Source organism: Gymnodraco acuticeps, unplaced genomic scaffold (genome assembly GCF_902827175.1).
Source record: "Gymnodraco acuticeps unplaced genomic scaffold, fGymAcu1.1, whole genome shotgun sequence".
Classification (NCBI taxonomy): Eukaryota; Metazoa; Chordata; class Actinopteri; order Perciformes; family Bathydraconidae; genus Gymnodraco; species Gymnodraco acuticeps.
In genome coordinates, this window is record NW_022990743.1 from 1,284,102 (window position 1) to 1,309,830 (window position 25,729).

At 39.3% G+C, this 25,729-nt stretch overlaps 1 protein-coding gene across 1 annotated transcript; it reads left to right on the plus strand.

The window, feature by feature from the left end:
- The first annotated feature begins 2,590 nt into the window (after positions 1–2,590).
- On the plus strand, positions 2,591–25,618 carry tgm1l1 (transglutaminase 1 like 1). The gene is made up of 14 exons (XM_034232087.1): positions 2,591–2,879; positions 10,976–11,265; positions 11,345–11,536; positions 14,598–14,849; positions 17,244–17,362; positions 17,840–17,947; positions 18,360–18,537; positions 19,116–19,254; positions 21,684–21,876; positions 21,988–22,141; positions 22,363–22,647; positions 23,307–23,467; positions 24,361–24,497; positions 24,593–25,618. The coding sequence occupies exons 2-14, from the start codon at positions 10,977–10,979 to the stop codon at positions 24,735–24,737; spliced, it is 2,352 nt and encodes a 783-aa protein (XP_034087978.1). The 5' UTR covers positions 2,591–2,879; position 10,976; the 3' UTR covers positions 24,738–25,618.
- Positions 25,619–25,729: the final 111 nt, after the last annotated feature.

A 25,729-nucleotide genomic window follows, 5' to 3' on the forward strand; every position in this document is an offset into this window, starting at 1 on the left:
TACAGTATATAATTCATCATGATCTTCCTGGAAATGGAAACTTTAGTCATCCACACTGTCTAGTCATCCACACTGGTTTGCTGGCACTTCTGAAGAACTGAAATGATTACATGTTGTCTCATTGCCATTCTGCTGAGAAAATGCTTTTGACTGTTATCACAAAAATACAATCACAAATTCCTTTTGGGCATATGGTTTAAATTGAAACTTTACTGGATGAGAGGTCACAATGGCTTTTCCTCTGAGGTTTCCAGAAGAGAACCAAACATGCACAGGGGAAGTTTCATGTCCTGTGAAGTTTTAGAGATCACAAGAACATTGGCAGGAGATTTCCTAAATATGGGGTTCAACCTTGAATCATCGACACAAATACAACTTTAGTTTTGATTTGATTTTTAGGGAACTATCATATTTGTATAGCCTAAATATACAAAATAGTTTATCATATGGCAGTGATAGAACACATTGCTGACCTTTATTGGCAGATATTTACAGATACACAGCTACATGCAGTGGTTTATGACATACTCAGATTTAGTACGAGAGGAAAGAGTTACTGTTATTGAGTATTTAAGTAAAGATCCTAAAAACAGTATTTTGGTGAGGTAAAAGTAAAAGAACACATTATGTTGAATGGCCCATTTCAGATGTATTAATTATTTCACTGAATTAAAAATGATTTTATACTTGGAGACATTTCTTTAATGTTGTAGATGAAAAAGGTGGGGCTGATTGAAATCACTTTATATATTCCTGGTTAGATTAACCATGCATTTGATCTTAGTTTTTATATTTTGTATTAGTTATAGAAATTGGTTAAAGTGAGCAAATAGCTAGTAGAGAAAAGGTATAAAGTATATAACGGAATTTTTCAAGTTAAGTACAAGTACTACATTTGAAGACATGTGGTGATCACATTATGACTCACATCACATTTAAAGTAACATTAAATGCTTATCTTCCTGCATTGCATTTACTGTTACCACTCCCTTCCTGTATTGACCGCTGAGGTTTCAGAACACAGAGAACCAAAAGTTTGCAAGGGATGGTACTGTAAAGTTTTAGAGATCACGAGAACATTGACCGGGGACTTCCTAAAAAGGGGATTCATCCACAAATCATCCAAATGATTCAAACTGTGGTTTCAGTTTATTTTTTGTGGTTGTATAATGTATTGTTGGAATTTACAAAAAGTTATATTATATGGCATTATATTACAACTTTCCAATCTTTACAGGTAGAAATGTACAGATACACAGCTACTTTGCAATGCTTTATGAAGTTCTCAGTTCTAACAATACAAGAGTAAAGAAATACTCTGTAACAGAGAATTTAAGAAAAGCTCTTAAAAGTACAAACATATTGTAATAAAAATATACCCAAAGTACCAGAAATAAAAGTACATATTGGTTAAAATGGCCCATTTCAGATTTATATATTTTATTACTGAATTACAAATAATTTTATAGTGTTGAATTGGTTAAAGGGGTCCCATTATGCTTTTTGGGGTTTTCCCTGTAGTGTGTTAACGTTTTTTAGTGCATGTAAATGGTCTGCAAAGCATCAAATCCCAAAGTTCCCTCAAGAAGGAGTTTCTCTGATTGATTGATTGATTGATTGAAAAGTTTATTAACAGCTTGTATATTGGGTACAGTACAGTACAGCTCAAAACATACAATTGTTAAGGGGATGCAGACCAGAGAAAGACTTTCGTCTTGTTTACATCAGGGTCCCCCATTTCCAATTCATCATATCATTTAAGACATATAAGACATATTTGACATACAGATGGCTTATTTACAATTTACATACAGGTGGTTTTTTTACATACAGATTGCTTGTTTACAATTTTCATTTTAGATTTCGTTCTAATACATCCTAACCGGACATTTAAGACCTCTCGCACACACTCTCCTGAAACACGTCCATTGCACTCTTTTTGTTTACTTCTGTGACAAAGTGACATCATTATGTAGCACTTGCACTTCTATTGGCTAGTGCGCCAACACATTCAACATAATATGCTAAGACAAGAGGCGGGACATCTCTAAGCGGTTGACCAATCACAACAGAACCGTCCAGCTAAACAATCACAATGGACTGGGCTCTGGTTTCAGACAGAGGGTGAAAAGAGATGCTGCAGCACAGGCAGGATGAGAAAAAATAAATACCTTTTTGAACATTAAAGCATGGAGACATGTCACAAAAAAATCACAAAATACTAATATAAAACCCGAATAGTAGTAAGTAAGTAACTTAAGTTATCAAATATTTGTAGTAAAAAGTGCAATGTTTGACAAAATATTATACAACTTAAACTATAGTACAACAATTCTAAATAGCATACAACTGAAATGCTCCAGTGCTTCGAGATGTGCAGGGTATGCTTTGTGTACCAAATCTTTGTATAATGATTACATTTTGACTCACAACACATTCAAGCTAACAATAAATGCCTATCCCCTTGCAATCCTCTGACTGCCTCCACTCCCTTCCTGCATTGGAAAAATAAGGCTGAATATTACGCAACACACCTCCTTCAGTTTCCCTCTCCTCATGTGTGTGTGTGTGTGTGTATTACTCATCATGTATTATATTCTACGTGCACACTTACGCAGCGAACCAATATCCCTGTCGACGCAACTGGACCTCGTGGTGGGATAGGGAAACTTCAGCAAATACAGGATGGGGTGGGCTTGGATGTGAGGAAGAGAGGGGTGTGTCAGCTTAAAGCACATTCCATGACAGCCATATAAATATTCAGATTCAAGAGCGGCGCGAGTAGAGGAAACAAACAACTTTCGAAAACTTTGACGCTGAGACATACGAACGAACCTGACGTTCCATCGCTGATCCAAAGAGGAATACACGGAGATAAAGTAAGATTTGGAGTCATACTCTAACCGTTATTTCTGTGATGTTATGTGAAGTGACTTGTAGCAGTGCGCGCATGACCTAACGGTTTCTTCTTTCAGAGAGGGGAAGTTTCTCTTCAGTTGAAGATTAGAGAAGATTAAAGAAATACACGTATAAACTTAAAGAACAGATCACAACACAACGTAGTATAGGCTTATAATAGGTCTATGATAAGTCATGTATGTTAGCAATTTAAAAGCTGGTCTTACTATAAGGTAAATATGTCTTTATTGAACTTTGTCATCCTTCATTTTTCTCATGGTCTTGCTCTTTAGTTGAAAATAAAAAAACACGAGTTCCCCTGATTGGTTTCCATCAGAAAAAGTCTTCCCTTTATATCTCTAATAAGTTGTTTTTAAAGGTCCCATGTCATGGCCATTTCTACTGATCATAATTCCATTGTTGAGGTATACTAAAATAGACATAGGCCTACAACCTTCATAATACACAAGGGGACGGGTAATAACCGGAAAATCATGACATGGGACCTTTAAAGCATTTTTCATTGAACACATCAATTAGTTGTAGTATTTCATGCTTTCACTGTAGTTGATTCCCTTTTCTTCTCTATGAAGGATGTGCACTGCGCATATTGATGTATTTGTTATGCATGTGATGTGTGTTGTGACATTTCTATCTAAAGTCAATTCATTAATTTTACACCATTGGGGAGCAAAATCACCAGACAAACAGGGGCAGTCATTTAAAGCTGGTGATGTTGATTGGAAACAGTGATTTGAATTTAAAAAGCTTATCTCGGGGCCCAGTGGGAATACCAGAGGCATGCCAACACAAACTGACTGAAGAGTCAGTGCAAAGCTCCAGAGGGAGAGGCCACAGCATAATGGGAGAAGTGATACACAATAGGCAGGGGAGAAAAGATGAACAACTAACTGTTGTTTTCAAGCTTGGCTGTGTTACAAAACCATTTACATGTGTGCATTAAAGAGTGAGTGAAGAGCAGCCAAAAATGAGGCTTGTGCAATGGATTTGCATGGTTTAAGACGGTTGAGGATGACTAATCGGTGAATTTCAAGCCACCTAAGGCGCAGTAGTGAGATAACTTTGCTTATTAAAGCATTACTAACAAAACAGCTTGAACATTTTTATTTGTGTTACATTTGGTAATATTTCCAGTATTTTTTGCCCAATTACAATCATATCTTGCATGATATCAAAACAAATATTAGATGGCTGAGTGGATGACTTTAATTAGGCAATGCTAGTCCTCCTAAGTTGCAGTAGTGAGACATCTTGGCTTATTAAAGCCTGAGAAAACACCAATTACCAACAAAACCGCCTGGAAATAATATCAGCGCACATATTAAGTCAGCCCTTGTCTGCAGAAAAAGGTATGCAATTGTTTTTAATGAACTTACATGAATTACTTTCTAACTAAAATGTTTAGAGTGCTGTCATATTCTTACTTCATTTAATGAACATGTTGGTTCCCTTTTTTTAAACTAATATTAGAGATGTAGAAAAGGCAGCACTGAATGGGTCAGTGAGCGTGACTTTAGTTTTGGGTGGAGATCGTGTTGCAATACAAACAGCTGACTCCATCCATTGTGACTATCACAATGATTATTAATGTTTTTGGCCAAATATTTAGAGGATCTGGAAGCAGTTAAAGGGAGGGGAATGTTATCTGACCAGCAGATGAACTTAGGAAGTCCAGGAGCTGAAAAAACTGAAGCAAACCTTAATATTTAGCAGACACACAGATGGTGCACACACAAAGACACTCTCACATGGATTTTGAGGGGCTGTGAGGTGCCCCTCCCTAACACCACTCACTCAGATGTTTGCCCTTTTGAACTGCACCACATAACTTCACTATCACTGCATTTTTTACAAATCCAGTGTGCCTGTCTGATACGGCTGTCCCATGCAAATATTTAACAAGAAATCTATAAATAAATGTTACCATGGTTTATAAATGACTCTAACCGATGCTTGTCTGTATAAAAGACTTGCTTTAACCCTTTATCTGCCGGACCAAGAGAAAAGCTATGGAAAAATTATTTTTTTGCTTTTTCTTATCAAATGGGCCACAAATAAGCACAAACTATATAATTTTGTTTGACTGACCACACAGTTTTGTTTTTATGAGCCTCTACCAACTGGTCGAGCTGGCCTTCTAGGTAAAAGTACATTTTCAACAATCATCATATACAGTACAGTATTTGTATGCATCAAACTCAAATAAAACACAAACTCAAATACATTTGTTTCTTTTATGGTAAATGAGCAATGTATACAACCATATATATTCATAAAAGATAATAAATTATAATTGTAAAAAAAAAAAATGGAAAAAAAGTAATATAAAGTGTTTTTCATGATAAAAAAAATACTTGCTCATCTTACTGTATATGCTGAATTGGCCTACAACAACAGGAAACCACTGGCCTAACAGCAAATGTCTATATCCTGTGTTGGCCTAACTTGCTCATCTGTGTGCAACTTTGGGCTGAATGCCATTCATGAAAGGGGCTATATAAATTATTATGACTCTTTCACTCTGAGACTCATAAGGCAGTACTAGATTTAGTAATATTACCATGAATCTAGCTATTTATTTATCATATTTTATTGGAAAACATCTCTGAAATTCTGAAAAACTCATATTGCTAGCTTACCATAAAAGGCCAATTCGACCGATTGGTTAAGCATATTTTCAAAAAAATAATTACACCCTTGTTAAAACTTTTTTTGTGTATCAAGTTATCTAATTATGTTCAGTCAGTGCTCTGACACTAAAATATGTCAAAAGGGATATGGTTACCTTACAAAAGTTGACCAAAAAGAGTGATTTCTAGCATTGCCAACTTTCTCAGTTGAAGTTAGCTGAAGGGCTTTCTGTTCGAACCACAGTGACATCTAGAGGTTGTTTTGTGCATAACATGTCAACCAAAGGGTAGAGCTGGCTGAATCAGATGGAGTTCAACTTTTTTTTTTTTTTTTCAACAAGATATCAAGACACAAAATGTGCTCTACCAAATGGTGGTGCTGGCAGTTAAAGGGTTTTAAAGGTTCCATGTCATGGCCATTTGTACTGATCATAATTCCATTGTTGAGGTATACTAAAATAGATTTATATTGTGCAATTTTCCAAAATCACATTGGTTTCTCATACAGCATCTCTGTATTATGTGTATTCACTCTCTGTCCTAAACGGCTTGTTGGAGCTCCTGCCCCCCCCCCCCCCCCCCCCTCCCTATGAGCCCACTCTGATTGGTCAGCTCGCCCACTCTGTTCTGATCAGTCCACCACCGTTACATCAGTGATTATGTGTTACCATGGCGTTAGCAACCAGAAAATGACACCAGTAATGACAAACGGATGAGAATGCAGCATGGGGTCTGGGTGCCGTGTTGGCGGGACGTTGCGGGGCTCGCTGCTGCGCCCTTTGAGGCTCGCAGAGCGGACAGTGTGAGCTGTATTACTGCTGTCATTTCCTGGTTGCTGCGTGGGTCTGCGAAAGAGAGCGAGACAACGCGAAACTCAGCCTGAGCGCACACACACACACACACACACACACACACACACACACACACACACACACACACACACACACACACACACACACACACACACACACACACACACACACACACACACACACACACACACACACACACACACACACACACACACACACACACTCGTAGCCTGGCTGTGAGTTTGTGTGTGCACGTGCTCAGGCTGAGTTCAGCCTGAGTTTCGCTCTGTCTCGCTGTCTCAGGCTGAGTTCAGGCTGAGAAATCCGCGGAGCTGCGGCTGAGAAAATATAAGGCGTATGTGAGTGTATGTGTGTGAGGAAGTCCGCAGATTGGTCCATTTAAAGCATATAAAGCTAAGTATATTTGCACATATGCTAACTAAGGGGTTAGCACCAGTTACAGCTCCACCACCTACTAGGAATGGCTGGCTATGTGTTTATCTTCTTCCACGCTAGCAGCTAACGTTAGCTTGTCCAGTGTTTATAGAGTGGCGAACATAGACTGTATGGACGTAGTGTCCGTGACGTCACCCATAGGATTCTGCAGAGTTGCCGTGAAGCCCTTAGCAGGCGGAGTCGGCACTAACGGCTTGACAGCAACGTCAGAGTCTAATCCCGCCTGCTCCAAATAAGGGCAAAGAGGCGGAGCCGAGGCGGGACCTGCTGCCTCCGAACTGGAAGTAAACAGAGCTAGCTCAGGCTAAGAAGCTAAGTTAACATGAAATACATGCATACCAAGTTACTGCTAACAGTGTGGTTCCCCTATATAAACGTTACATTCATAATCAAATGAGACAATCTGCAAGAGAATTAGCTATGTTTTATTATTCTTAATGCTTGTCATTCACACGTTGAGAAAAGACGGACTCCACCGCCCGGACCTAACGGAGCCGCAGTGGGCTAGCTCCGGGACGCCGGCTGGAGCTAGCCCCCTGCGGCTTCGTTAGCTCCGGCGGCCACCACTGGGATAATTGGGTCCCCTATTAACACTTGCTCCCGTTTAGCATTATGGGCGTCATAGCCATAGACTATAAAAGTCTTACCCAAGGCTGAATCATAAACTAAAATGTATATGTATGCATAAAGGGTTACGTCCTTAGCTGGCTAATAAGTAACAAGCTAAGCTACCAAGCACACAAACACCTGCGAACGGGGTTAACATGTATAATATTATCATTTTAGACTTCTTGGAAGTTCTGTTAGTACATTCAAGCGCACAGCACGACATTTTAATTGTCTGGTATTTGTAACAATATTCTCTAAAAGGCACAATCACCACGAACACGGCTAAAGCTAAAGGGTCAAGTACAGTGCTATGACTAACTAACGTTGTCGCCTCTATGGTTGTAGCCTAGCAGAGTGGACAAGTTGCTGTTAGCTGACAGTGAGGCATGTACGTGTCCATCAACGTGACCACGCCCTAATTTATGCAAAAACTTTAAGACCTAATATAAATAAAAGGGTCGTGTTAGAAAACAATTCACTCACAGATTCATAATCATGAAGGTGGAATCTAACTATATCGATAATAATATTTATTGCATCCATGGGTAGAAACATGTTTTTTTCTGCTGTAAAGCTGGGCATTTTAACATGGGGGTCTATGGAAATTGCTCCTTTCTGCAGCCAGTCCCTAGCGGCCCATGTATGAACTGCAGTGTGTGGCACTTCCGTATTGGCTTCCCGGCTGTTCCCCAGAGTTTGCCGCTTGGTGGCGAAGTCACGCCCATCTACTTCCGCCCCATGGGACCTTATTTCTGAAAAATTATGTATTGAAGTCAATGGGGAGAGAAAGATTATCTTTCGATCCCGTTTGAATTGTGCCACGAATTACCCATATGATGTTTGTCAATCTTAAAAAATATTTTCCATGTCAAAAAGTCACAGTTTGTCTTAAAACTGTTGAAATATAAGAATATGACAAATACGCAACTAGAAAGACTACAAATCCCAGAGTCAAGTAAGTGAATTTAGCTAGCTGACATTAACGTTACACATTACACTCGTGTTACTCACCGAAACCTTGTAAAGCCGGTCCCGCATGCTGTGTATGTACAGTTCTCAACATGGCCAGACTTGTAGTGATTTTCACCTTTTTTAATACTTTTCGCTACATTCTGAAAGAAAGAGGTGAAATGTGCTAACGTGACGGCCATCTTGGTGTTGGTGACATATGCAAGACCAGAGTTGTAGTTCATTGAGCGCTTCACACAAAACAAAGTGTTACTTCACAGTTTTACGGCACATTTTTATTTTTTTGACTTGCAAAATCATCTTTTAAATTGACAAACATGTGTAATTTGTTGCACAATTCAAACGGGATCAAAAGATAATCTTTCTCTCTCCATTGACTTCGATACATACTTTTTCCGAAATAAGGTCCCATGGAGGTCCCCCGGAAGGGGAGGGACTTCGCCACTCTATATACAATAGTAGCCTCGCGTTACCTTCATACTAGCCAAGTAGAATAGCTATCTTCGTTTCTTTTTAGGGTTACAAAACGTCCTTGGAACTGAAATAATGTCCGCTGTGTGGGAGCTAAGGTGCTCCATTTTTTACGAGTTTACGTTAGCCACTCTGTCCTGCTCTGTATTGGATTATTGGAGGTTAATTCTCAACCAAAAATATGCTAGCTTTAGCTTTAATCTTTTAGCATTAAGTCAAACAAGTAACCATCAAATGTTGCAGATGTCATCATATAAACTGGCTACACTAGTGAGAGCGACTTCAACTGATTTTCAATTAAAAAAAATTACACTTATTACCATAAAACAGTTATTCTGGAGTCCCTTTTATAGAAGTCTGAAATGTTTAGAAATATTTAAAGTAAGCCAAAGACCAATTATCTTACTTAGTAACAGTTAGCGTTAATTAGCTAGCAATCTATGGGTTGCAAACCTGTTACTTCAGCCAAAAGATGACAGTCCATAGTCAGAAAATATAATTCTGCTTCTGTGTATCTCTATGTGACATGCCAACCCCTTTTTTTTAAATAACTTACAATTTTAAAGGGCTAGGTGGCCACCATTATTATTGTAAACCCTATAGGGTGGGTGTCTTACCGTCATGGAAGAATTGACAGGAACAGCATATGGTACAAATGTGGGGAGGGCCTATCAACCGAACATCTCATATACATGTTTAGTTAAAAACAATGCAATTCGTCTAATTATACCACAGCTCATTACATTTTACGAGTGTTTTACTAGAACCCAAGAAACTCCTATAGTGCTTATATGTTTTGGTATGCCTCATACTGTTTTATATTTGTGTGCAGTGACATAGCCCTGTGTGGCTTTTATGATAACAAGTTACAGATGGTGAGAAAAAGGAACGGACAGAAAGTTCTCCTCCCCCTCCATCCATAGTAAACACTTTTTGTTTTCACTTTTGTTTTCAATGTTGACATTTCATAATGTTGACATTTGCTGTACGTGAACATGATTTTAAAATCTGAGGATGAGCAGAAAGAACAGGCTTATTTTCAATGTGACAAATGATCTAATTCCTTTGTGATTATTAGAGAACTGTATGAGAGAGGGGATGTGACAGTGTGGTAAATGTTCATATGATCTACAGTACTGGACACCTACATCCACAGTCTATGTGCAAGCACACACACATAAATGACATCATTCCACAGCTGGGGTGAGACAAATAGAATCCAGCTGTTAGTAGGAGGTATGTTAGATTGCTCAGGGAGTGTAGCCGACAAGGACGAAAGGCTGAATTCCCCAGAATGATTTGAGAAAGCCTGGCGACAGGGCAGAGTGCAATTCTGGAATGTTGTAATTGTGGGAAAAAGTGAAAGAAATAGTACATTTGCTTTTTGATGATGAGGAGATATAAGAAAAGGGAGAAGTGAAACTGGAAACATTTTCTGTTAATCAGGTTGTTATGAATGCAAACTCTTGGCAGAATTAAACATATTGTAGCACACTGCCAATGACCTCTACAGTGTGAACATTAGGGTTTTTGACTTTTGTGCTATGGTGTTGAGCTTATGGCCTTCAACATTATCTCACGTTATCTTTTTTGCAGATAGGTTTGGTTATTTTTTCCCTCTCTGAGATTGTATCCACTCACCCCAATAGAGATGAAGAGAAATTATGTTTTTGGCCCTCATCATGAAATGAAATTGTTCAGAAATTCAACAGCGGCATCTGTTTGCAGGAACAATGTAGGCATAACTCTGGAAAAAAACACAGTGCAGTCAGCAGTATTCTTAAGATGATTTTCCTTTTGTGGAGAAAGGTTCCAATAAAAACTGTTCACAGCAAAATGTTTCAAACCTGAGGAATAATTCTAAAACGATTTGCATTGATAGATAACACTTGTGAAATGGTTCCTAAGCCTACTAAATAGGTCCACAAGTTAACGGATCACAAGATGATTAAGGAATGGTTAAGGTGGTAGCTATTCTGATAGATACCCATTATTGTGTTAACGCCCATAACTTTAAAGCAGGATGATGTTGTCACGTTATCTGTTATGAGTTATAACTGGTATCTGCATTGTCATTCCTGAACTTAATTTTCCAAAAATGTCTCCTAGAATGCCAGGTGAGCGGTTGGCAGTAAGAGGCACGTCAGAGGTGGGGCGTTTCCCTGGAGCAGCCCCACCAACCAGGGTGGAGCTGACCATTCATAAAGATGGGGAGAAGAAACTGGAAGAGGGAGGCTGTCGCCGCTGGTTCAAGAAGATGTGTCCATGCTGCTGTAAGCGCCAGAGCAACACCCATGATGTTACAGATAAGGTGGAATTTGTCAAACCCCCAGCCCCGACCCCGACCCCTGAGCCTGCCAAGCTGACGGTTGAGAATGGAGAGGCTAAGGAAATGGAAGGTAATAATGTCACTAATATCACCCCTACAAGTCAATACTCATGCAGACACATACTTACATTTTGACCCTCCTCTCTCAGAAATGAAGTTGTCAGTGTGTTCTGTGGACCTGCTGAGCTCCAAGACGGATCAGAACAGAAAGGAGCATCACACTGAGCTGTTTCAGGGGGACGATATGATCATCCGCAGAGGACAGACCTTCCAGATAGAGATGGAGCTCAACAGGCCCTTCAGTGCTGACAATGACAAGCTGCACCTGGACCTGAAAACAGGTATGGAACAGATTGACAGTATCTGTACGCATGTCCGTATACCTTAAAAGAATCTCAAATTAATATGGTAAAGAAAGGTCATCAGTATGATCTTTAGGGTAGAGGGGTTTTCTACTGAAAAAGAAAAGATCGATCATACATACACACTCTGGTAGTGAAACAAAAAGGAAAAGCAAAGCATTAGACCATAACTAGGACAATATATTCTTAAAACCTCAAGGGCCACTTTTATTTCTTTGGGGAATTCACAAGGGAGTTTCTTTTTTTTTAAAAGAGAGAAAAAAAGGTAGCAGCAAAGGCAAATATACCCATACTTTAAGTTGATAGAACTGCATCCCGCAGTTCCCATAAAGCAATTCACATGGTTTTGTTAGACCCACCCAGTCTAGTAAATGCCTACTTTTTCACATTCAAACCCCAAGTGTGTTAGTCATCTACAGTAATTCCCAACCACAGGGTTTCTCTCAGCAGAATTCAGGGGTCATGTAGATAGTAGAGTGCATACATTAACTTGAAAAGCCAGAAATTATATTTTTAATGAGAATAATATTCTCATATTTAGTGAGTTTTATTAAATTAATAAATGTTCATAATATTTTTTTTATATTCTGAGATTATAGTCAACACTCTGAGTTTGAAGTCCACTGAAGAATTCAAATTCAGAAATATATTTATTATAAATAAAGTCTGACGACAAACTCAGAAAATCAATCAAATTACAACGTTAACCAAACTCAAACAAATATTTCACATGTATCTTTAATCCTCTTCCTTATATTGCTACTTTCAATAATATAAATGTGGGACTCTCCATTAACTAGTTGTTGCTGTAAGCCCGTGTGAAACCCAGAAGCTGATTCAAAACAAAGCATGGGAACTCTGTTCAAAATTCCAAGTATATATCACATTTAAATCGAGCAGCAGTTCAAACATAGCTGCACCACAAGTTTTGGATTCCACCCACCATCCCACAGTGTTTACAGCTTCAAGTCTGCTGGACACCAGACACCTCGCTCTGATATTTACAGGCCTCATACAACAACCATCCACAAAACACTTGGGAATAAATGGCCCTTACATCACCACAGAGAGACGATTTGCCGTCACTGCTGCTTAGATAATCACATAGCAGTGTTGGCGCACATAGCTATTCGACAGGCTATGATTACCTTTGCTTTCACAGTGCCATTCCTGGCAAAAAGGTTTAAAGTGCATCACTAAAAGCTGGGCTTTGTATTGTAGTTTCACCCTAAGCTGTTATTTTGTTCAACTTGGATGGTCCATAATGATACAGAGTCCATTTTCCTCAAAGGTGAGGTCAATCTGGTCGAAATCAGAGTGTTTTTCATTGATTTCCTTTTGTACAAGTCCCCAGGAAGTCCTGGCTGAAGTGGGCGAGAGAACAATGGTTTCTTGATAAACTATACTCGCTTGGGCAAATGGCAACTAAAGCCCAGCAGGGTGACACGAAGAAAATAGCGCACAGGAAAGCAACCAATAAGTCTTAATACTGCTCATGGGTTAGAATTTACTTTAGATAAACATTGTCTTCAAGAGAAAGTTTGCACAAAGTTGTTTTCACAGTTTGTTAGCCAAGCAACAAGCCATGTAAAAAGGAAAATCCAAGCTAATAAAACACTCACAGATGTTCTTGGCTTTGTGCAGAGATGTGTGTGTATGTGCAGTGTAAGAAATGTTGTTTACTCAGAGAAACCACCAGTCATCCACTGTGGCAACAGACTAACGACTAACAGACTAACTCACTGTGACGTGAATAATCAAGTTTACTACTTTCCCAGCTATATGTGGCAATGAAAGCCTTCCAAGACCACTTCTGCTCTATAACCTTATTTACATAAAACATTTCAAGGATAACTGAACATTGGAAGCATTGTAAAGCACATAGTCTAGCTGCACAAAAAAAAGTGTTTTCACCTTGTGAACAATTGACCAGAAGCTGTGTTCTTCTGCACTGCAAGTCCTTTCATTTACATGCATTTACAATAACATAATAACATTTACAATACAGGAATGGGTTTCTAAAATGCCTTTTTTATTTCCCTTATTAACAAATAAATATGTTTTGCTTGGTATTTTCTTCTAGATTTTTCTGGTAGCTCTAGTGCAGGGGTGTCAAACTAAATGTCCTTGTGGGCCACATCAGCATTATGGTTGCACTCAAAAGGGCCGATTGTAACTTTAAGACTTTATAAATATACATATATAAATATAGTTCTGGATTATGGGAAACGGTATTTCGATCTCTCTGTCTGTACACACAAACTGAAAGATTGACAATAAATATAACTTTGACTTTTAACTTTGATATACATATATAAATATATATAAAATAATGTATTATATTACATTGTTGCCTCTGCATTGGATTATTATCGGATAGGGGGATAACTTCATAATTAACTATGTCTGAAAGCAGAAGTCTGGGGCAAATAATTGCAAGTATTTTCACTGTGCATGTCACAAAATGAGATGCATTGTGGGACATGTAGTTTATGGGCAACGTGCTTCTGTAAAGCGACATGTAACCGATAATAAACTTGTTATATTCTTTCCAAGCTCTTGCGGGCCACATAAAATGAAATTGCGGGCCGGATTTGGCCCACATGCCTTGAGTTTGACGCCCCTGCTCTAGTGGTTCATAGCAAATCAGTTGCTTGTAGTTAACTTTAATCTCCTCATTTTTGGGTTTATATTCATATTGGTTTCTAGCCAAGTTAGATGTGAAGATTGATGCTGCATTTATCTTTTACATCTGAACCAATGTTAAAACCGTTAGATTAGTTTAGCCTAGCATCAGACTACGGGGAAAGAGCTAGCCTGGTTCTACAGTAAAGTCAATCTAACAATTACATTTGTATTTCCCCAAAATGTTTCCAATTTACATTGGGTAGACTATTGTATATGGTACAGAACTTTATCAAATAGTAGCACAAAAGTATTGTAACACATTGGCCTTTTGTTCATGAAAAAGTTTTCCTTTTATTTCTTACTCTTTGGAATACTGGTATCACATGACTCAAATAATACCTGTGTGCTTTAGGTCCCCTGCCCCTGGTGTCCAAAGGCACCCATGTCATTATACCACTGGTGGATCACCTGGAGGATGAACGCTGGGAGGCCAAGATTGTAGAGCAGAACGGCAACAAGATCAAGCTGTCCGTCAACTCTCCAGCCAGCGCTGTGATTGGCCTGTATGGGCTCACGGTGACAACCAGCACTTTGAAAGGCGTGGCGGCAAATACTTACAACTCCGACAAGAACATCGTCATGCTCTTCAACCCTTGGTGTGAAGGTAAGATTGGCATTGGTGGGTGCACACATGGCTGAGGGTGAAACACAAATTGAGGGCAGCAAGGAAGGAAAGACAGACAGAATTGCATAAAAAGTCTTGTATCAATTTATATCTGTCTATCAATATTTTACTTGCAGGCGAACTGTCTAATACAGCCCAACTACCAGTTCTCCCAGAATATAGCTGCTGCATTATGAATAGCCTTAACATTCTGATAGCAGGTGCTGGCACAGTTTTAAGCTGTGAGAGGAGACCTGATATAATTTAACACATGGGCGAGGAAGGCTAACTCAACCCATGAGCGTGTTGCTGTCCATCAAAAAGCTACAGCTGTGTAACTATGAGAGTTATGTAAGGTCACTGGCTTTGATTCAAGAATGCTAGCACTTAAGTATGGGACCCAAACAGATTTTGTGTAGGAAGAAAACAGACCATCTTATGAAATGTTTATACATAAAGACATGATATTTAACCTTTGCTTATGCCTAAATCAAACACTTTTAAACACTTTAATATCGTGAATATTTTTTTTTTAAATAGATAAAAGCAAAAACAAACTGTAATAAAAACTGAGGAGAAAGCAGAAGTGACACGAGTGGGGGAATGCTGAAGACTATTTTACGCAACCAAAATGTTACAAATGACCAATCAAAACACACTGTGAAAGTGTAAGTAAGATTTAAGAAGGAAACACCCAAACAGGACTACGCCCATAGTGAACCCTTATCACAAAGTAACCAATCACAAAATAAAACTGTTCCTTATCATCTATTTTACTCCAAATGAGACCACAATTAAAAAAATTACCACCATGCTGTATTACAGAAGACTTAAACTAATGATTGAGAGGACAAACTCATTAAGAAAATGCTAACTGAGTTGATAAATCAAGTGATAAGTATTGTCATTTTCTCATAGACTTCTATACAATCTGACTTATTTTTGTAACAAGTGGAGTCCCCCCTGCTAGCTGATAGAGAGGAAGCATATTTAAGGCACTGACTGACTTTTAAGGACCCTTGGGTTGCTGACTGGTTTTTCTGTTTGTATTTTAAAACAAAAAAGGTCTTATTTTAAAAGAATATGCGTACTTATTATTCTCTTATTCAGTTAATAAAGCCTTAGGAAACAAGTTCCATTGTTTATCTGGCTGAGTTCAGTTTGCTGAGCATTGCAAACTATCCGCACAGGATATTTGACCAAAAGAAATATATTTGCAACACAGAAAAATAAAAAGAGTTGGAACTGGATTTGATAAAAAATGTTAAATATACGGTCTGTCTTTCATTACACTGTTGCTGCTTTTGGCCCGAAAGTCCAATCTCTTCTTCCCTCTTTCAATCTCTTCTTCGCGAGACCAATCACTTTCTCACACTCGTAAAATTCAAAATTGCCATGGGGCAAGCTCACAGTAATCCTGCAGCTGGTGACAACCTGTCCTCACCCTCGCTTTTACTGCCTCCTGGTGCACTTCCTTGCTTTAAATGCCTTTCCCACCCAGACCCAGTCCTGCTCTCTGCTTGCTATCTGTTGACCTGATCCTCACTGCACTGCTCTGTTTTCTGTCCTCCTCCTTCTCCTTCTCCTCCCGTTTGTGTGTCTGTTTCTCCCTACATTACACTCCCAATATTCAGGAAGAAGTGAAAAACACAATCATCACTGCTGCCAGATGCTGTCAGCCTCAACCTCTACTTTCTCCTGTAAAATCTCAAGAGACTCTGTTATGCTTCACGCCCCACTCACACCCTCCCCCCTTTCCCTCCCAAGCACAACTTCCCCTCTTTCTCTTATTCGTCCCTCATGACTTTGTTAAACCTCTTCCTTCCACTTGATTTTTTCTCATGTCCATCTTCAACAGTGTTTTTCCTTTCTTTCCTTACATCAAATTCCTCTAACCCACTCACGGTGGCAACATTAAAGGATGAGGGATTAGGAAAAACAAAGACACAGATTTGTGAAGTTTATGTCAGAGATGCACTGCATGCCAGAGTCTGTAGGGCTGATGTCACTCAAAACAGGCCGCTTCCCATAAATGAACTTGGGCCCCACTGCAAGGTCCATTGAGTCATTGTGTTTCCTCATCATTTCCTGGCCTTGGGGATCCTTTCAAACAGTTTGTGAAAATAAATCACATTCCTGAGTCACTGAAGAGGTGATTAAAACATGGATAGTGGGTCATTTTCACAGACAGAGGAAGGCAAACATATTAACATTGAGTCTAATCATTAAATATAATTATAGTTTAACATTAAAGTGCCTCTTATTTCCTGTTGAAGCTGGTTTAATAGCTTAATAACTTAACCGTTTCAAGTTTAGGATAAACTGGATTAAATTATATATTCTCAGTATTATTACACTGGATTACTATAATCTAATATCATCATGTCTTTCCAGAGGACGCAGTGTTCCTGGATGATGAGGAGGAGAGAAAGGAGTATGTTCTGAATGACATCGGGAGGATTTATTATGGCACAGAGAAACAGATCGGGGCCCGCACATGGAACTTTGGGCAGGTACGGACTATCAAGACAAGATGGGACTGGAAATGACTAAATGCTTATGGTTTGGAAATGATATCATTGTATAGGGCCGTTCCTAATGGAAATACAGGGTCAAAATATATAGTTTTGTTCTTTAAAAATACTAACCATTTTTGTTTATTTAAAATGTAATACAAGATATAAACAGGGTTATCTTGGGACTATTTTTATGTGCGGATTACTACACATATGGTCCACTAGTGAGTATATCCAGCAGCACATTGTTTTGGCTTTATTTATTATCAGTTGCACATGCTTTAAGTTTCTTCGACCACAAATTATTTTCCTATCTGTGTCGTGTAATATTTCTCAGTTGGTGTAGTTATTGCTATCAATGTTTTAAAGTAGGACACGTCTTCAATTTGTTCCCCAATAATATCATTGAATCCCAATTCGGGTGACCTGCTGTCTGTTGCTCAGGATCTGTGTTTTTGTTTGTTTTGGCTGTAGTTTCATGAGGGAGTTCTGGAAGCATGTATGTTTATCCTGGAGAAGAGTGACATGCCTCCATCTGGTCGAGGGGATGCTGTCAATGTGGTTAGAGTCCTATCTGCCATGGTGAGTTTTGATTTATCAACATTCCACTATCTCAGGATATTAGAAATATGGGGGTCATGAGTCCAAGTCCTTGAATATATTTAGTTAACTTTGTAATGTATCTTTGTGAATGTTGCCGTTTCAAAGCCGGGAATACAATTATGGTGGGACAATACTAAATGCTTTATTTTTGGCCTAAAAGTAGTCGAATTTCCATATATTCATTAAAACAGTTTGCCATGTGTTTCCAATCATGTTTTGTAGCCAACATAAAGATTATTAAAAAAAACATATTCAGGAAACGATGAAGAGGACATGACCCCAAATGTTCTCATAGCTAGCAACGGTTGTGTTCTGCTTGGATAATTAGCATTTTAATGTAAACATGAGAGGATTCATTTGTAATTCACAGTGTCCCTATTTTTTTTTTTAGATAAATGCTCAGGATGACTTTGGGGTCCTGGTGGGGAACTGGTCTGGGGATTACTCTGATGGAGTCTCTCCTTCTGCATGGAGCAGCAGCGTGGAGATCCTGAGAAAGTACCACTCCTCTAACGGAACGCCCGTGTCTTACGGACAGTGTTGGGTCTTCTCTGGGATCACTACAACGGGTTAGTATATCAAGAATTACAGAGCATGTGATGCAGTGTGAAGGAACATTGTGTGTTTATGGAGACAGGTTGAGCTCGTCGAGAGAAAAGCTATATTTCTGACACAGAGGTGTGACAAGAGACTCCTCTATGTGTTGTTTGTGTGCAGGCCATAAAGTTCCCAGTGTTCACGTAAATTTGATAAACAGTCATGATGAGGGGCTCCCTGTCTATCAGGCCCTTTTCATTAGCTCTCACTGCTCTGTAACAGAACACTTCACTCATTGTACATGCATGCAGGAGCCCTCACATGGTAGCTAGCTGACCTTAGCACCTGATAGCAAGCCATAGCTCATGTACACACTCATATAAATACTTCAAATAGGCATTCCTATCATACCTACCACTTTTGTCCCCAATAGATCCACATGTGTTGCTTTCAGTCAGCCATCATTAAACAAGTTCCATGCAAGGGTCATCATGGTAGAAAATCATTATGCTCAAGTTTTAGCATCTGCCAACAAACAACAACATACAATTATTAACGAACTTCTGAATTGAGTTCTAACAAATCTTTCTCTGTCTGTCTTTGTTGCCAGTTCTTCGGTGTCTTGGCATACCCGCCCGCAGCGTGACCAACTTCCAGTCTGCTCATGACACTGATGTATCCCTCACCACAGATGTGTATTTAGATGAGAATATGGAGCCAATCGACTACCTCAATAGTGACTCTGTGTGGTAAGATGTGTAACTTTACCAGGCCAGGGCACCCTGCTGCTGAACCCAAACCTTAGGAATGTGCCTTATATTTAGATGTCCTTCAAAAGCAGTCCGTTATAATTTGAAACTTCCGAGACGTAAAGCTTGTTCAATTATTTACAACTCGGATGCTAATCTGGTATCTATCTGCTATGTGGTAGTACTGTTTTTAAAAATAACTCTAGAAATATTTGTGCCATCTGTTGTTTCCCCATAGCTAAAGTTCACAATTAACTTTTGCAATGTAGCTAAATGTAGCTAGTGTTAGCCGTCTTCATTTTGATCAATAATTCTTGTAAAATATAGGATCCATACTAATTCCTTACTATCGTTCTATCTTTTTACACCATTGTATCAATAATGAAATCTGATTCTATTTTTGCCCAAACTGCACACGTTCGATTCTGTAAAACTATAGTAACCCAAATCTGACTAAAGAGCAACTTGCAGGTTAGAGACCCCAGTGAATAAATGTGTAGGACAATGATGTATACACTAGATAAAAAAATATATATACAGAAATATACACTACAGTGACATCTGGCATAGTTTTTGTAAGACATTTTTACTTCCGCATAAAACAGACCACCCGCCGTGTGTGACTTCACATCAGGGAGAGCGGCCGGTCTAACGTATGAATAAACATGGTTCACAATGCTAGTTTTGACACAGAAGAGGTTGAAAATGTATATTCATATGCATATAATGGACCACAACCTTATAATTATGAGCCTGCTAGGCGTCCAAGAGACCAGGAGCAGCCAAGGATTAGAAGAAATAACAGCCATCGGAGAGAAATGGAGCTGTGGTGTGAGGAGAACCAGTGGAGAACTGGGCGGCTGTTAACAGTTAATGTTAGCTAACGTCACATCACAACATTGCAAAGTTAGCTATCATATATCAGGCTATAACTAAAGTAGTATTGATATAGTAACGTTACTGGCAGAACTGTTGATACTGATCCATAACAGAAACTAATGCGCAAGTATCAGCCGTATCTCGCGTTACCTAATGCAACTCCACACGTGCTGTGTACCGGAGGGGAGAGAGAGAGAGCAGCGAAGGGGGGAGAGAGATGTAATACGGTTTCCTGATAAACGTTTTGTTTGATAGGTCCTTGTGTGGGAAATGCCAGCTCATGGCCTCTGGAGAGAGTATGTGCTGCAGGGGGGTGGATGCACCTCGCACAACGCACCCAGGAACGAACGCTAGCTCCGGTCCTTTTCCAGTTAGGGAAACTGTGGACTCAATGTCCTGACAGGCTGGAGTTTGTGCAACCTGCACAAACACAATAGCTCACCATGATTACAAATGGTGAAATGCAATGTAAAATTACCAAAAAAATACCAGCTCAATAAATCACAACCGCTCAAACCAACTACCAACTACTACCGTGAATAGGGCCAACAGTCTCACGGCATTTCGTGTTATAGTCACGAAATTAATCTATTGATTCGTGTTCACAAACACGATTTCGCCATTTTTTTCGTGTCACACAGAACGATTTTAAAAGCAATGTAAATAATAACAAATTAGAAGGAAAAACAGATAAAACGAAATACAGATTTCAGTATTCTGACACAGAACGATTTTAGAAGCATTGTATTTCTATTGGTAGTAGGCTATGTTTCGTGCCTGCACCAAATAATAACAAATTAGAAGGAAAAAAAGATGACAAGAAATACAGATTTCAGTATTCTGAGGCTCTGAGCCCCATTTATTTTCCTCACGGATGGCGAAAAAACTCCGACATCATACAATTTAAAATAAAAGGGATAGGATTAGGCTTAGGGTAAGATATTGAGTAAGAAAAGGTTTGTATGAACCACACAGCTTCCGGTCTTCCAAGACCCGACCGGACCAAAAGACGTGGTGCAGGCACGAAACACACTACCAATAGAAATACATTGCTTTTAAAATCATTCTGTGTGACACGAAAAAAAAATGCGAAAATCGTATTGGTGAACACAAATAATAGATTAAATTAATTTCGTGACTATAACATGAAATGCTGTGGGACTGGGTTGATTGGGCAGAGAAGGAGTCCGAGAAAGTTGCTCCCCTATGTGACGTAATATGACGCGTTTGAAGTTTTTAGTAGGCTAGCAGAGCTCAAAACGGCTACTTTCCCCTCTGAATTCCTGCCCTTATGTCTCGTAAAACATAATGAAATCCTGCATTACGTTTTTTAATTGTAATTTTCAGGCAAGGTTAAGCATAAATGTAGTAAAAATAAAACCCTGCAAGTTGCTCTTTAAGATGCCTCGTTTTCTTGTTGAGAATTAGACACAAAGATTGATACCGCTTTTCACTTTGTTTGTTAAAAATTAGGCTAAGCTAGGTGACAGTTTTATCCAAGAATAACTTAATCCGGGACCTCAAATAAACATAATTTTGTAACCATATAGGAACTTTCATGTATGGAATGACTGCTGGATGGCGAGACAAGACCTGCCCCCCGGTCATGGAGGCTGGCAGGCTGTTGACTCGACCCCCCAGGAGACGAGCCAGGGCACCTTCCGCTGCGGGCCTGCCTCCCATAACGCCATCCGATCTGGCCAGGTCTACCTCAAACATGACACGCCATTTGTCTTCGCTGAGGTGAGTGCTAGAAATTGGCAAGTGCCGAAAGTTGATTCTAGATTCATGTTGATGCAATACCTTGGTTGAACTCCATCATCAGTATTAACGTCTCATGTACTTGTCTATCAGGTCAATAGTGATAAGATCTTCTGGCAAAGAAACCCGGACGCCGGTTTCACGCAGATCCACTGCGAGAAGAAAGCTGTTGGCCACCACATCAGTACTAAAGCAGTTGGCTCTGATGAGCGGGCAGACATCACACACCTATATAAATATCAAGAAGGTACTGGAGATAATTGCCTTGAACTATCCTAATATGTAATGATTGAATACTATCTCTGCTGCATAGATCACATTCCTCTTATCTCTTTACCTGCTCATATTATTAAAATGTGTATGTATCTGTTTGCTCAACTTTAGGTGTTATGTTCGTAATAACTGCAAATAAATCCTAAAACATCAGACAAAATCACGTGCACTCACATTCTCCTCCCTCTGTACCAGGTTCGGAAGAGGAACGGATCGCTGTGGAGACTGCCAGTCGTTTTGGCAGCAAGCCAGACACTTACTCCACGGCCCTTGCAGAGGATGTGTTAGTGGAGGTGAAGATGGAGGGTGAAGGGCCCAGGATGGGTGCTGACGCCAAGCTGAGCATCGTGGTGAAGAACCTGAGCTCGCAACCTCGCCGCACCACTCTGCATAGCCAGGTGGCCGTCATGTACTACACCGGTGTGCTGAAGGGCACCATTAGGAAGGAGCAGATACCTGTGGAGCTCCTTCCCAATGAAGGTATGGCCCTCCCACAAAGCTGCTGTAGTTAACATTCTTATACTAACAATGGCTACATGTATGAAAGAGGTCGCTCAGTCACAATCTTATAATTTAACTATGCAGATCTACTCATCTCTCATCTCTGGTTAGTATACGCACACTACTTAACCTTTTGACAGCCAGAAGGCAGACAAAGCAGTTGATTATTCTCTCAGGAGTGGGTGGAGACAAAGACACAGCCAAAAGGAGAGTGGTTGATGCTGTTTTACGTGTGCTACCTTTTCAATATCAACTTAAAAAGTCAGCACTGACAAAAAACGCTTAGAATATTGAATTGAGCTAAGGCATTTTGTATTGCTCATGACTTTTCATTTGTATATGTAGGAAGTGTGAATACAGTGGCCTCGCTTTAATGCAGTTGAAAGCACAGGAACGGCCAGGGGAGCTATAATAATAAGCGACTGTGGATTTAACAAAGGAACAAGTTCATCAGTGAGCTTTGAAGGTGTCAGGAGGGGAACTTTTTCTTAACCTTTGACCAGAGACAGGCTTGCTATTTCCCCTGTTTCCATTCTTTGTGCAAAGCCAATCAGCTTAAAATGAAAGAGAAAGTATAACTTGCATTGTGAAAATGTAAAATATTGAAGCATGGCTCTTTTCCTTACCTTACCACACAGAAAAGACCTTTGACTGGGTGCTGCCCTACCAACAGTACCAGAACCAGCTGGTGGATCAGGCCGCTCTGATGCTGACCCTGTCTGGAAGAGTCAGTGAGACCCAGCAGGTGGTAGCCAACCAGACCACCTTTAGGTTCCGTACACCTGACCTCAACATCACGGTAGGTTTTAGACTTACTGTACATTTTTAGAATTAAAGGTCACCTATTATGAAAAATCCACTTTTTCCATGTCTTTTATACATAAACCTGTGTCTCCTCTGTGTAAATAGATTCTAAAAGTTTCAGGAAAAAATATTTGCTCACTTTTTGTCCTGATCCATTTATATAAAAACCTGTCTGAAAATGAGCTGATCCGATTTTGGCCACTTTATGATGTCATAACGATGTTTTGGCTTGTGTAACCATTAGCCAATCACCAACCAAGGTAACCCCCCCCCCCCAACTTATCACCTGAATCTCCTCCTACAGCACCATTGTGTTCTTTTTAACCAAATACCTCTCAGAGGGGCTCCTTATTTTCTTCTAAAGTAAAAGACAGAGAATCAGCACTTTTGAAACAGGGCTGAAACAGAGGGGATTATGGGATGCTACAATGATCTGTTTGGTATTTGGAGCAAAACACTTGAGACATGTTTTGTATATATCTGAGACCTATAATATATTGATGAAAAACAGTATAATCGGGGACCTTTAAGATAAGATGGACCTTTATTAACCCCCCTGGGGAAATTCAGTAGTTTAACAGCAACAGGGTAAGAATGAAAAACAGGACAGCACAGATTCACACAGATTAGAGATGAATACAATTAAAGATCAAATCAAAGATAACATTATATATATATATAAGTAACTTTAAAATAAGAAATTAAATAAAATGAACATATACATATTTGGGTCCTATATACATATTAGATATATTTACATGTATGTGTGAAAACAGTGTGTATTTTATGTCCAGTACTACTTTTTATGTCTAAAGTTACTTTCATATAGAACAAAAGGAAAATGTTGTATTCAACCCTTCTGACTCATTTTTAATTCCCCTCTTGCAGCCTTTGGGAGACGCCATTGTTGGCAAGGAGATGACCGCCAAGATAACCTTCACCAACCCCCTGCCACGTATGCTGAAGGGAGTGGTGTTCAGAGTGGAGGGCCTGGGTCTGCAGAAGGGCCATGAAGTGATTGTGGGGTAAGAACACAAGACACTTCCTTCACCCTCACATTTCCCAACAAGCTTTACTTCTCCAGACTAATATCCCACTCCTCTTCCCCCCCCCCTCTCAGTGATGTAGGCGGCCACTCCACAGTGACACTGACCGAGCACTTCGTCCCAACCCAGCACGGACCCAGGAAGCTGGTGGCGTCTCTCGACTGCAAACAGCTCACACAAGTGCATGGAGTGGCTGATATCGTCGTTCTCGAGAATTGAGAGGCTTAATATCTTCCTCTATCACTATTTCCTTATAAAATATGAACTAAGAGCCTCTAGTTATATGAAAAGTGTGCCAAGTTCCTGTATCTTAAACAATTTTATACTACAGAAGCATTTTTTGATATGAAACTACGAATAGGCGATTAGAAAATGTAGCATTATTATCAGTATTATTGTTTTTGTAACTTATAATATTCTTATTCTGCCTTGCTCTGAAGTGTCTCAACTGTGGTGATGTATGCAGCAGTTTTTAAATGCATGCACAGAAAATGAAGGGCTTTAACTAACATGTGTTTTGTATACTAAAGTTTTAAAACTGTCACATTTCAGACTGTCCCAACACTAGTGCATTTAAAGACCATGACCAAAACATGTGAAGGTTCAGAAAGTCATGAACATTTTGTCATAATGTAAATATTGTGTGCGTTTTTTTTCCTTTAGCTTCTATGAGATTAAAAGTATGTGAAACATTTTTTTCACATTTGACAGAAAAAATGTGTGAAGTGAAATAAAAAGTCATTTCTATGTACCAATTAAGGATCTAGATTTCCAAAAATATAAAGCCACAACAACTCAGCTAAAAGGTTGTTTTAATCACCAGATATTCACGACGTTGAAAAACCAACACATTTCCACCTTTACAACTCTCTATTTGAAGAACCTTAAGCTTGGAATTAGATTGCACCATATCTAACCACAGTGGCCTTAATTCACCTTAGCTTTACCTGCTTCAAGTGTTTAACTCGAGCACTCAAAATAAAATGTGAATGCAAGTAATAACTTTACAGTATTTATCTGCCATATCTACCTGGAATGTTCTTTTCTGTATTGTACTTGTGATATAATAAACCTTGAGGGAGAAAACCACCTGAAATCATGACGTGACTTTTCCTTCTTCCATGCAACATTAGACAAGTCTTTACATGTACAGTTATTATAATGTCATCCTGAAATCAAAGAGGAAGCAAGTGGCTACCTGTACTTCTCTA

What these genes read in the sequence shown, in the direction of transcription:
- tgm1l1 (XM_034232087.1), top strand. Translation starts at nt 10,977, where the DNA reads ATGCCAGGTGAGCGGTTGGCAGTAAGAGGCACGTCAGAGGTGGGGCGT. An exon ending in GCACATGGAACTTTGGGCAG is followed by an intron (nt 17,363 to 17,839) that starts GTACGGACTATC and finishes TTTTGGCTGTAG; the next exon opens with TTTCATGAGGGAGTTCTGGA. An exon ending in CTCTGGGATCACTACAACGG is followed by an intron (nt 18,538 to 19,115) that starts GTTAGTATATCA and finishes CTTTGTTGCCAG; the next exon opens with TTCTTCGGTGTCTTGGCATA.